We start from the raw sequence: 13,923 nt of genomic DNA on the forward strand, positions 1-13,923 counted from the left end.
ACTCATTGAGGTCTGCATGATTTAAGTACAAAGATAAAATTTTATGATAAACTTTTCGCATGAAAAATGTCAAACTATAGGGTTTTTTATAGATGTTTTTACTAGTAGCGGTAATTCTATATTACTTTAGAGTGTTCTCCAATTGCTTTAGTTCAACAATGGATTGCCTTCTACGAATACAAAAAAAAGTATTTAAAATGAAACCCTCCTTGCTTTACATAATGTTTATCAAAACACTTCCTTTCAATGGCAACCATTGAAGTCATGTCTAAACGTTTTATTATTTCTAGTTAGTTATTCTGTAAAACAACCCTTAAATTGTTTATCGAATATGTTGTAATTAAATCAACAAAGCGTCATCTTAGAAAATTTCCACAGAATGTGTCTTTGCAAAATTTTAAAGTACACAAATTGCCTTCTTGTGTATTATCATAAAGATCATAGAAAAATATCAAACTGTATGTGACCGCCATCCTAGATTTTAATTTATACGATATACTTAAGACGAAGGACTTAATTTTAGTAATTCCTTATCTTCAGTCACCACATTATAAACTGAGACAAGGCTTTTATTTAAATATGGCATAGACATAGTGTCACGAGGTGCTAAAATGTCTGACGTATCTTCAACTTTACATTGTGACAAGTGTGATAAGCTAAAAGAAGACGCTCAAATCACGATAGTGATAGTGGTGATCATGAACTACAGTTACTTATGCACGAATATTACACCCACAAAATCATTGGCAAATCGGCATTTAAAAGTCAGGTCTTTAACCACCATCTACAAAAGAATAATAATTTTGTTTTAGGAAGAAGTATTCGCGTCTCTAAGAGACCCTTCTCCTATCCTACTTTAAGATTAACGTCCACAAACACTATAAAGGTAATATGGCGACTTCCCAGCGTTACTGGTGAATCAGGATCTTAGGCTACTTCGCCCCTGTAAATGAATTAATATTTATATCATTATAAACTATAGTACACAGTTAAAAAAAAATTTGACTGTCAAAAAAAAAAATCTATGACGAAGTTATGTTTAATGGGTTTGCTTTCTATCTGCTGTATTTACTGTTTATTGTTTACAATTGTTTTATTTTTATTTTTTTATGATTAAGTACTGTAATATTTATTAAGGAAATTTTATACTAAAGGATAAGCTTTATTTTTAAATTGCGTTATTTCATTATATTGTTAACAACATAAATTGCACTGATAAATTTTGTGAAACAATCCCAGAGCTAATCCAGTCTGGGTTTATTTCACGTGTAATTATGCTTGGACATGGTATATACAGTAGAGATAAAGTTCTCCATCTTCCAAATAGTGTATATACATGTACATTTATTTATATCTATTCAACTAAAAGAGGGATGAGTACTTATAATAAAGATAAAACAATGTCACTTAGTACTCTTCAGCCAATATTCATCACCGAAGTTTGGCGGAAATACCCGAGAATCTTCGGTTGACAGCGACTCTTTCAGGATATTTTAAGAGCAATTGTTTTAATTATAATTTCAAAACATTGTAAGCAAGGAAATGCAACAATGCAATGAAACAGGACTGATTGACTGGCAAAAGCAAAGCGTGAGAGGATATATTCCATTACAAGCTCGACTTGAGAGATAATAATTGGAATGTACACTACCAAAATACCGGAATACCCGATAACAGATATAAGAAAGACGAAATAGGGTCATAAGGAAAATACTCAATTTTGCCTTTATTTTACTTTCTACAACAAAATGTTTTTGTTTAAGCCAAATTTGTTAAAAGTTTGCCCCACAATTAATATAAAAAGTTTTGGGAGATGTACCTTTAGCTGCATCCCAGATACCACAGTCATCTTGGAAATCGCTGTGTTATGGTGTGTTTTTTTTTTAATTTTAGATAATACAGTATACATTTTCCTTAACTCCCCCCCCCCCCCCGGAATTTCTTCCAGACGTTTAACTTCAGACGTAAGGAGGACAGTTTCTGAACCCGTGCAAAGGACCTGTTTTTTCCGTCAGATGCCATAGACTGCGCGTTTACATTTTCACATAATACTTCAGCGGAAATCAAATGTAATAGATTTATTATTATGTACCTCGTCCGACTTTAATTCAGATTTTTTCATAGGAAATTGATGCATCAACGTTTACGTAATAATTAGATGTTATTTCGGGAAAAATAAACATTGGAGTCATATTGCCAAAACAAACTAGTAAAAACGATTCGTTCCAGATCAAGATACTCCTATAATAACTGTATTGAATCTTATCTTATCTTATGGCAGGTCTGTTCATTAGATATAACTGAAGGTGCAACATGTATCGTGCCCTCTAGCACCGATTTTAGTGATTTTGTATTCCTCAACTCTTCATGTAACGATTAACTTTCACTTAAAACGTTCTTCACAGTAGAATCTACATATAATTGGTGCACTGCAGATAATCATCTGTACATTATAGTTGCAACATATAGACTTATTGTATGATTTTATCATTGTAATTATAAAATTCAACTTCATACTGAATAGGTTTATGGTGAAATTATTTTAAAGAAGAAAATACTGGATTCACATTTCTGCAAAATATTTCAAAAACGAAGTTTATAACATTTAGATAATAATAAGTAATAATATGATCACAATGTAATCATAACTTGTAACAACGAGGTACTTTATGTGTACAGGTTGGAAATAAACTTTTCTTCTTCTTTCTTCTTGTTTTATAAAGTGATTAATAAATATTACAATGGAACATGAAACTAGTTTTTTTTAAACAAACGCAATTTCCCAGATGTGTAGCCATCAGTTTTTCTATTTTTAGATTATTTTCCTGTTTAATATATCTCACATGTGTAACAATCTTGCTCGTACGTACCTGAATCCTCCATGTCTTTAATTGATATTCACGCGCTAAATAAACGTTTTATCAGTCATTCACAATTTAAAGACCATACATATGGAAAATAACGTTCATTTTTATAATAAATCATAAGACAGTCAAGGCTTTCCATACGTACAGGTATATGTAAGCTAAAGACCCATCTGTCGTAGATCGCCATGCGCTTTATTGCTGTTACGATAGGCTTGTGCTAAAGTCACGTGTTATAGTGAAGAAACGTGATTGGGTAGCAGTCATGTTTTTTACGTCATTGATGTAACGCCCATCTTCTTGCTTAAGCTTTATCTGATGGCAAGAGGATATTATTTTTTATGTAATTTTGAAAGATGAAAACAACTAAAAGAGAATTGTTTTACTTTTTTGTTGAAAAATGGTGAAAAATAGTGAAAAATACACTAATACTGTTTATCTCGCTTATTTCATTTTGCAAGATGTTGACTAACAAGAATATTTCTTTCCCTGAAACGAAATGAAATATAAATGAAAACTTAGCAAATTACAAATGATCTTATTTTATGTTAAGAAGACTAGTTATATAAACATTGATTTACGAAACATAGACAATACATAAATGATAAAAAGACGATGTTAACTTGAACAAAACATTCTAGCATTCCAACGTTTTAATATGTTTTTCTATTCATGCATTTACTTGTATTTTTTATAACGGATAGATACAATCTTTCTTCTTGTAGGGTCATTAGATATTTAGAAATATATTCATTTTGGCCTAATGTTTTGTGGTATCCAAACAAGAGGAAGAGAGCGTGTCAGCTTGTCTTTAGACATGCCCTACCGCATATCAGACAGAAATGATCCGGTATAAGTTTTCTCCCTATCTCATATCTTGTATATGCTTTACCACAACACTGGTACCCCATGTTGAGCTATTGTTTGTTTAACCCGGGAGCGGGTAAAATGTGATCCGATCCACAATTTGGAAGCAATTAAACGATTAAAAGATAATTGTTTGTTCCGGAAAGGTGTATTCAAAATGCATATAGTTCTTTTGGGAAACTCAGAAAGTGAGGTCTACTTCTTTTCATGACTATCCCAAAGAAGCGTTTTAAAGAATAAAGAGAAAAATAATAATAATAAAATGGATGTTTAATTGTGCTGTATAAAGCATATCTCTGATTTTGTGGAATATACTTAACAGTTTTTGCGTGCATTTATAAAGTTATTTTTCGTATTAAGAAATATTCATTGGAATATAATGTGACATTTAAAAAGAGGCACTTGTGATTATATTATTCTTATAAAAACAAGTGTTTATTTTTATGTTAAACAAGATACATATTTTTAAAGTGACATTTTCAGTTAAATTATATAAAATGTTTTCAACGAATCCATATTTACCAAACGCGAGATCAAGCTCATTTTTGATACGCGATATTCTCGGATCAGAAGCTGCTCTTCAATCGGCAGGGGACAAGTATGGGACCTTTGAACAGACCCTAGGATCGAGTCTAGGTCACGGACAAGTGATGACTGGTACAGGATATGTGGGCTCGAAAGAGTTTGCATATTATCAATCTTCAATTGGTTATCAAGATATGAAAAGAGGTAGGCATGATAATGTTTTACATGATAATATTCTATTTTGATATGTTTAACAATAATAAAAACGTTGATAATATATTCCCATGAAATTAGCAAAAGGGATAATATTGCCTTTCTTAAAATATTATAAAAATGTTCGTTATAAAGGAAATACCGATTTATGCGAAAATAATACGTTAAATAATTGTCATTTCAGATGTAAATAACAATAATAATAATAATATCGAAAATATTTCCTAAGAACGCATATTATTTCAACATTTTTATAAAAACTTAAATGTGAAAATAAATTGAAAATAAAATAAAATAATAGAAATAACATTTGCATTACATTGCTATCATTGATAAGACATATTTCATTAACGAATTTAAAATTAAGAATAATTTTGACCGCTATCTAAATGCTAGGTTTTATGTTACAACTCATTTTACTGTTTAGATAGAGAGATATCAAAATACGGCTAAACTTATGACGCAAAATAGACAGAAAAGTTTCTTTGTATATTTGAAAGTCGATATTTAATTATTTATATAAGTTAACAAATGAAATATGTAATAAACGCGTTTGTCAAACTATTTGTATAATAATTATACATTATATATAAATATAACGTGTGCGTTTGAGTGTGTGCAAAATATTTGGATATTGCATAAAAAAAACTTATATGCTGTTTCACCACATTTCAAATTTGTCTACGGATAAGAAATGCATACTTTTTAAACTTTAAATTTTAAACTTTAAATAGAACGTTAAGACCCTTTTGATAATTCTTTAATACGTTTAAAGGAAAAATTAATCGTTTAAACTATAACTATCTGAATAACAAAAAAATTCGTTTCACTGCAAATTTTAATGTTTTTAATAATGACAAAACAATTATTTCTAAACATTTAGGCCATACTTGATGAACAAATTTTAATTTTGTGAATAGATTTATTACATCAGTTTTGTTTTTTTTAGCGTAATTCATGCTACATAATATAATTAGGTTTTATTTAGATAGGGACAATATGAACACAGACTGTTATAATAATTTTTATAAATTTTGCCAAAGAACCTTTTAAATAAATATCAGAGGAATCCCTACAAGTGTTAAGAATCAAAACAAAGCTTTACAATTATGTGTAATACGTGTTCTGAAATTGATCTCAATTTGTTTTTATATAAATCAAAAGAAATGTTAGTTCTTTTAAAAACAGTATTATGAATATAAACATTAACTAATTAATTGTCCATTATAAATTTGTTTTAAATTTTTCGTAAATGGAAAATTAAAATATTTTATTAAACGTTCCTAATTTACGCGATGTACATACATTTTCACAATTCAATAATTCAATAAATATTGGCATAATCTTTTGCAAATTTATATTATTTGATATGATTTCATCTTGAAATTTTCTTTAAAAGAAGTGCACATTAAAATCAACACTCTTCATGCCTGCAATCATATTTTTCAATACTAATGCAGAAAATGAACCCGGTAATGTTTACATATGATAAAAGTAAGAAGTGTCTGGCCCAAATTCACATTAGGGTCAATATTGTATTTTTAGAAAATATGTTTAACACAAATACACATTTAAAAACAATATATTTAACAGAAATACACATTTGGAACAATATCTTTTCAGTCTACATTTAGAATTATATATTTTTAACATTTTCAACAAACACGCATGTAAAACAATATATTTTCAACTACGCATTTAGAACAATATCTATTCTGCCTACATTTAGAATAATTTTTTTTTTTCAACAAAAACGCATTTAAAACAATACATTCTCAACAAATACGCATTTAGAACAGTATAATTTTCAACAGAAATACACATTCAAAACAGTATATTTTAACACACATACATATTCAGAATAATATAATTTTCAACAAATATGCATTTAGAACAATATAATTTTCAACAGCAAAATATATTTAGATCAATAGATGTTTTGATATTCAAAAGCTTGGCAAAAACACAGGAAAACTGCCACATATTTTTTTTTTCATGATTCTTTGCTGTTATATTTACTTTTTTTTATTTACATAGATATTTTATGAATACAAATATAAGCCATTTACTTAAGAAAAGGCAACAAAAAAGACAAAAAGAGCTCAAGACTCGTTAAAATCAGTGGAACAACACATTTTTCCTTTACTTATTATTATTTTTCATTTAAAGCAATTTTTAATGTTAATACTTCTCATTTTAATTTCAAAATGTATGTTTGGTTTTCTTCTGTAAAGAAATGTTGTAGAACGATATAAATGATACACTCCTTATATATGTAAGTGTAAGACGTTTATATCTGGAAAAAGGATTATCCTCAGTTTATTAGATAAATTTTATTTCAGTTTTTTCATCTTGTTTTAGAAATTCAGTTTAAGCATATCTTGCCATGATTGTTCAATATATGAAGTCATGTATTTACTTACACGGGAATGATGTTCATTATAACATCAACTGTATTGAACTATTTATAAAATCAGCATCTATAATACCAGAACAAATTTGATTGACTGATACATAAAAGCGTAAAGAAAAAAAGACAATAACAACATATATTGAATCTATTTTTTTTCAGTCATACATTATACATTTAGTGTTATAAACCGTTTTATAATGAAGTTTTATGATAAACTTAAGAGTTTTCAGTTTATTATTGGGCACCTTTTTCCGGCTATAATTTATAATTCACCCGGAATGTCCAACTAATATAAATCATGGACATTGACATCATTACAACGCAAGTTTATAAAAAATCATAAAGAAAATAAGAATAGAAAATTACTTGCTTTAAATTGATATATTCTCTACATGTAATAATTTTAGTTAAAAGAAAAAGACATTTGAGTGATCTATCTAAATAGAAGAAATGATCTTATTTAGGGAAATTCGTGTACTATTAATTGCGAAATGAAAATGAATCATTTTTTATAAATTGCCGCGCGGCAAAATGAGAAAACAACTCAAAGAAACATTGCTTACTACATCCAATGCACGTTTCTGTTATATATATAACAAATTTCTATTTAATTGGTCACCAAAAACTGAAAAAGGCACCTCATAGTCTGTTACTTTATTTTTCTTTGGCTTCTAATTGCCATAGATTATGTCCAAGTTCAGATCGTCTAACAGCCACCTGCAGTGCCGTAGAAATTTCAGTTTATCTGCCGCTCTAACGACATAATGAACCTATAAGCGCTTGTTGATTGATATTGTTGAGTCGATTAATTGATCAATTATATCATTACCGCGTGTATATCACATCAGCAATGATCTAAGCGATCCTTGTAATATCTATCAATCGTAATAATCACTTTCCCGTCTGCATGCAATTATCTGGCGGCAAGATGTTTGCACAATGATAAGTACTGGTTTAAAAGACTTACCCTTAAGATATATTTATAAGTTATAAGATATTCTATTGTAAATAAATGCGTGGGAATACTGACCATGGCAATGCTTGTTTCTGGATAATTAGCATGTTCAGAGGAAGGTCAAAGTGCATATTGATTTACAGAATACTTAGATGCAGAAACCCCAAGGCAATGAGGAAATTTACACAACCTATATTTACATTGAGATACAAGTGATCCAAAAATAATTAAATAAGTCCTGTTTCCATAGCATAGTATTTAAGATCAGCATGGCTATCACGTTCATTTTTATTTATTTATTTATTTATTTATTTATTTATTTATTTATTTATTTATTTATTTATTTATTTATTTTTATTTATTTATTTATTTATTTATTTATTTATTTATTTATTTATTTATTTATTTATTTATTTATCTATTATTTATTTATTTTTATTTATCTAATTTACTTAATTATTTGTTTACTTATTTGTTTATTTTTATTTATTTATTTATTTACGAATTCATCAGAATATGAAAAAAATCTACATATATAAAAAGAAAATAAATTTCCGTTTTACCAACTACTCTTGATTTTAACTGTGTATAACAGTGTTTTTCACCAATATATTGCATTATTCATATATATTAATTTTGACTTTATCATATGTATATATAGTACAATCAAGTAGAAACATTAGGTATATTAAATATCACCGATTAAAGGTGAATTCAATTTTTATGCTGATGTTGAGGAAGAGAAAAGAGATAACATTGTTTTAAGTAATAGGATATCTTCACTTCGGTATATTCACATTTAAGCGATTTAAAGAAAAAATATTCGAATGGTTTGATTTTGAAATTAAGTATTTTAAAATGATTAGAATACCGTATTCTCAAAAAAAAAAAAATCAAAACTATTGTAGTATAGCACATTAATGTATGATCATGTAAAATACACTGCATATATGTAAGAGGAATGAAAAATCAATTATTTATTGCGAAAAAATCTGATCTGCTTAATTTTTAAATTTACTAGCAATATAATAATTATTTGATATCATTTACTTAAAACTAATACAGCAATACCTTAGTGTAATGTAGTTCACTGGCTGCCACAAAACCGCTTTATTTAAAGACATTTTCTACAGTTTTATGAAAAAATAATTCTTTCATAGAATTTTCTAAATCTTTTGTATGATGAGTAAAATTTAATGACGAATTGTTGTAATAAAAATTTCTTTTTCTGTTGATGTTATATTAAGTTAATGATACTGAATATCTTTTTAAAACATATCTTGGGCCATTTTTTCACTCGACTAACATACCCGAACAGTAAGCAAGTATTCAGAAATTTACAAAGAAAATAATGAAAATCGGAACATTTCTTAGCTATTAATTTTGTTTTTTTATTCAACACTTTTAAAATATATCATTTTAAACTTCTTTGCCCAGTTGTCTGCCAGTAATCAAGTCGCGACGCACTTTCGTCACTATACCACAAGTGGGTGGGGTAACGCTCGCAGAATTATCACCAATGCTGTCGTACTAATGCTTGGAGAAATTCTTTATGTGATGTTGTCTAAACGACCTCATATTCTTTTGAACCGATCTCCTTTTGAACATTTAGAAATATCTATTCTGTATTATTTACTCATTATTTGCTTATAGCCGAAATTTAAACACTTATCCGAGTACTATTCAACTTGACCTTCATTTGAAGAGTAATTTTCCGTGATTATCTTTCTTGGAAGCGCATAACGATGCGCACAGAAAACTACCGGAAACGTCTTTAATTAAGCGGAATCGATATTTATGAGTTCCCTTCAAACCGGAAATATGTCAACAATTTGATAGATTTCGGATGACAAAAATCCCATAATATACATTTAAAACATTATAAACAACGACAACAAAAAACATTTATTTATTTAACAACTTTTTACTGCAGGATATTCAGTGGATAACATTCTGGAAAGCAGTAGTTCTAAAGATGGCGGAATTGCTATTCCCATTCCACTTCCGGTCTATATTAGGACGCGTTCACCACAAGGTTCTGACAGTTTTGGGAAACCGAAAAAATGTCGCAGAAGTCGCACCGTATTTACTGATTTACAACTTATGGCTCTAGAAAAAAGGTTTGAGACACAGAAATACCTCTCCACCCCTGACCGCTTAGAGGTAGCAGAAGGCTTGGGGCTAACCCAACTTCAAGTGAAGACTTGGTACCAGAACAGGAGAATGAAGTGGAAAAAACAAGTACGAATGCAATATAATTTATTCAATCAGTTCTTTATTTTAAAAAGAAACCATTTTAAGAACATGCAATTTGTTAAATACATGTATATAATAAGAGTAAGAAGTATTTAGGCAAATAAATCGAAAGTGTGTCTATAAGCTTATAGCTTCCTACACAATCGAACTAAAATAAATTATGGATAAACCAAATGAAGAATAGTGTATCTTCACCGGATTTACTTAGTCTTATGTGACGTCAGAACGGAAATATGATACAACACTGACAGCCTCAACCGTGCGGTTACCACAATAGGTAGAGCGCTTGACTGTGAATTAGGCAACGCGGACGCTGCAGGTCACTTTCGTTGTTATTTTTTATGAAATCTTTTTTACGGTCATTCGAACTTTACCCCTGCTCTGGAATATACAGGGATTTTTAGTTCATTGCGAAAAGAAAAGCATTAGTACTAGTAAATTGCTTGACAGGAACGATGCGGTGACTGAACCGTGATCTTCTGAATTCAAAGTGGCTTTCTTTCGTGATCCCTAAGGTTGATCTTCTGAATTCAAAGTGGTTTTCTGTCGTGATTCCTAGGGTACACTACCCACACCACCACAACTATTAAGGGTTTTATAACTAAAGTAACCGATCAGTCAGCCCTTCGGTCCGTTTAATGTTTTAGGTCAATATAGTTATATGATGCCCTCACCGATAGTATGATATATCACTAGACTTATGTTGAGGTCGGTATAGGACATGAGAAAAGTTAAAGCTTTATTAGCCAAATACGATAGACTGAGGTCGATATAAATTTTATCTAACCCCTAATTTAACGTCATAATTTAAAGATTATTACTTATCTATTAAAATAAGACAGAAAAGTAATGACAATATAATTCTTTTTTCTTAGAAGCGCTATTGTCTTTTATAAATTTATAAAATCATCATTTGACAGTTGATAACATTCTAGCAAGCAGTAGTTCTAAAGATGGCGGAATTGCTATTTATTATAAAGAATGTTGACGGGTGAAATGGTCGTGTATAAACTTTTTTTTTTTTGCTGTGCACAATGTAACATATGTCATGCAGCTCGAGTTGTTTTTAAGCTTTCATCCTTTGTTACTGAATCGTTTTGAATGATTATATAACCGATGATAAAATTATTAGTTATATAACCTTTCATTTTTATTTTTATTGTAAATCACAAAAAAACTTGAAATAAACATGATTTAGCTTCATATGGACAGAATTATCTTTTGCAAATAAATGACATATTCATTGTCCTTAAAACAAATCAATTATATTGTAGTAGCAGAGAAACTTTTTTTACTTTTGCAAGAATCTATATTCACAAGGGAATATAATTGTTATGATTTCCTATATAACAATTTGACAAGCCGATATCTTTTAAATTATAGCATCTATGTTCTCTTTCTATCAGTCTCAATACATGTATATCTATTTCAATATCTATAAATCACACCTACAGCACTAAGAAGTTTGATATATATTTATGAATGGATTGGGTCATTTCTTTCTAACTGCAGGTTTTACAAGACGGATGTACAGAATCGCCGACCAAACCAAAAGGTCGACCAAGAAAAGAGACATCAGCCATCGAAAACAATGCACAAGACCCTACTAATGTTGGTGAAACATGTGTAGACGTTGAACAATTAAATGACAATGAAAGTGATGATGATGACGACGATAAAATAGTTAATGATAATAACAGTGGAAATTATGTTAATAAAAGCCGAGAATATTTGAGGCATTATCCGTTCAATGTGTGCTCCTCCTCGTCATCTTTAACATAATGTTAACTGTGTGAACAATTCAATATTCATGAATATAAATGGAATAACTTTTCGTATCTAAAATGTGTTATTTGCAAATTTCCGACTTTTGAAGTCTACGTTTTAATGTATACACGAATTACGTTGCCATGTTTTCTTTAGCCTTTGAACTTATCTTTTAATACTGACTTTAAAATCGATGGAATTAGTAAGTATTAGAGATGAAGATAACAAATAGATGGAGATAAGCAGCTCCTATATATTCCATTGTAATATCACTAATGCCTATAAAAGTGCAAAAAGTAGACATTTTGTTGCAAATAAAACTTAATGGATGTATATTTAATCCTTTTATATTATACACCATTTGAAAGTGAAATCTTTTATCTATTGCTGCATGGTGAAATATTGGTAACTTTCCATACCACTCACATGGAAAAACATAGCAGAACATACCCACTGAGCCAGTTTTTTTCGTCATATGTAGTTCTCTACCATTTATTTAAATGGGAACTGCAGATGTTTTTAGAAATTTGCAAATTTGCATAAAACACATTCTTTTCTTTTTAGATTTGTACATGTAGTTAGATATATTTGTCTCATTCAATTTAGAGAAATAAATATATGCAAGTATACAAAAACCCTTTTTCATCTAACTTATTCAAGAAATGTATTAGAATGAGTTACTCGCAAATCTGACAACAAAGACAATATAGTATACCTGAAGATGGCTCTTAAAAACAGTTTTAAATGAATTTTAATAAATCGTGTACAAATAAAATAACCAGAATATGATACAAATGCATATTGTTATCAATTCTAACACGACCCACATTTTCAATATTGAATATAGAAGGACCGAAAGTGTGTGTTATTATGCAATAAAGTCACAGTTGACGTTCAATATTTAGATCTACGTGACGTAATCATTATACATGTGACTATAACTCTAAAAGAGTCTGACGCGCTGAAAATAAGTACGGAATCAAATCAAGCGCAATTTTGCTTTAATATCAGGTACGGTAGCATTTATTAGTTGTCGTGTTAGAATCGAAATAATATATCCAAATCGGTGATTTTATCGCTTGATAACATCACTGTTTGTCGTTCGGATGCGCATCATTTTATTTTATATAATTTGTCGTATTCGAACTCCAAACAGTGATGATATTGAGCGATAAAATCACTGTTTGGGATGTATAATTTCTTAAAAAATTACATGATTATATGAATATGAATTTAGTATGTCTCCTGTTTTGTAAGAAGTCTGTTTAAAGCAATAACGTGCAAAATCGCCTTTAAAAGAGTTGATCCTATCCTAACTATATAGCTTTGTATTTATTAAACATTTTTGCCTGGATCTAAAATATTGGAACTAATCTTCTAATACATGCGTTTGTTTCTAAAGGAGAACGATTTTCCAGTAAAATGATTGTATCTTGATACGGAGGTTTTGATTCCTGCTATCAATTAGAGCTGACAGTGTGCCTGTCGAAACAATTAACGTAAACACATAATGGCTGACAGCAGTGCTTTGTTGGTAAATATACAATGACAGCTTCTGTAATCGGCAATTAGTGTTTAATGAGAGTTAAGGACTCACAAGACTTCTAGATAAATATCTAAGTTTCTTCCCTTCCATGTCATATTTAATCCGACCTACAAATGTATACGGATAAAATAATATATAGATATGCTAGTTAAACTTTAAAAATTATATTTTGGTAATATATATGTCATAATCATATGTTTTATATATACCATTTCACATTCAGGTTATATCTTTTTTATTTTATGTAAATCTATTTTTCAGCTAGATTCTTGTCAATTATTTAGTCCGATTTTAAATAAATCATGATCCAACATTATTTTAAACGTAAACGATTCATCAAGATACCTATAATCGAAATGATTTAATTGAAAAGGGCTATGCTAGATGTCATAGTAAGGAAGGTTATGACAAGCATGTTATTTGAGTGATGTCGAAATATCTTTAAACCTTATCGATCTTTTTCTTAGCACAAACATACCGATGGCTGAACGCAACACTGGTCTAACTTTTTTTTTTC

The 13,923-nt window shown here is 29.3% G+C and overlaps 1 protein-coding gene across 1 annotated transcript; it reads left to right on the forward strand.

Moving 5' to 3' along the window:
- The first annotated feature begins 3,671 nt into the window (after positions 1 to 3,671).
- LOC132760565 (brain-specific homeobox protein-like) lies at positions 3,672 to 12,376 on the forward strand. Its single transcript, XM_060752568.1, has 3 exons — positions 3,672 to 4,460; positions 9,771 to 10,078; positions 11,606 to 12,376. Exons 1-3 carry the CDS (start codon positions 4,175 to 4,177, stop codon positions 11,873 to 11,875), a joined length of 864 nt encoding a protein of 287 aa, XP_060608551.1. The 5' UTR covers positions 3,672 to 4,174; the 3' UTR covers positions 11,876 to 12,376.
- The last annotated feature ends 1,547 nt before the right edge of the window (positions 12,377 to 13,923 follow it).

This window comes from Ruditapes philippinarum, unplaced genomic scaffold (assembly GCF_026571515.1).
Source record: "Ruditapes philippinarum isolate M1 unplaced genomic scaffold, ASM2657151v2 ctg1289_1_1_1_1, whole genome shotgun sequence".
NCBI lineage: Eukaryota > Metazoa > Mollusca > Bivalvia > Venerida > Veneridae > Ruditapes > Ruditapes philippinarum.

Bases quoted from the DNA above. Each gene is read 5' to 3' on its own strand.
- LOC132760565 (XM_060752568.1), top strand. From the start codon at position 4,175: ATGTTAAACAAGATACATATTTTTAAAGTGACATTTTCAGTTAAATTA. The intron at 4,461-9,770 runs GTAGGCATGATA...TTTTTACTGCAG, and splicing joins TTATCAAGATATGAAAAGAG to GATATTCAGTGGATAACATT. The intron at 10,079-11,605 runs GTACGAATGCAA...TTCTAACTGCAG, and splicing joins GAATGAAGTGGAAAAAACAA to GTTTTACAAGACGGATGTAC.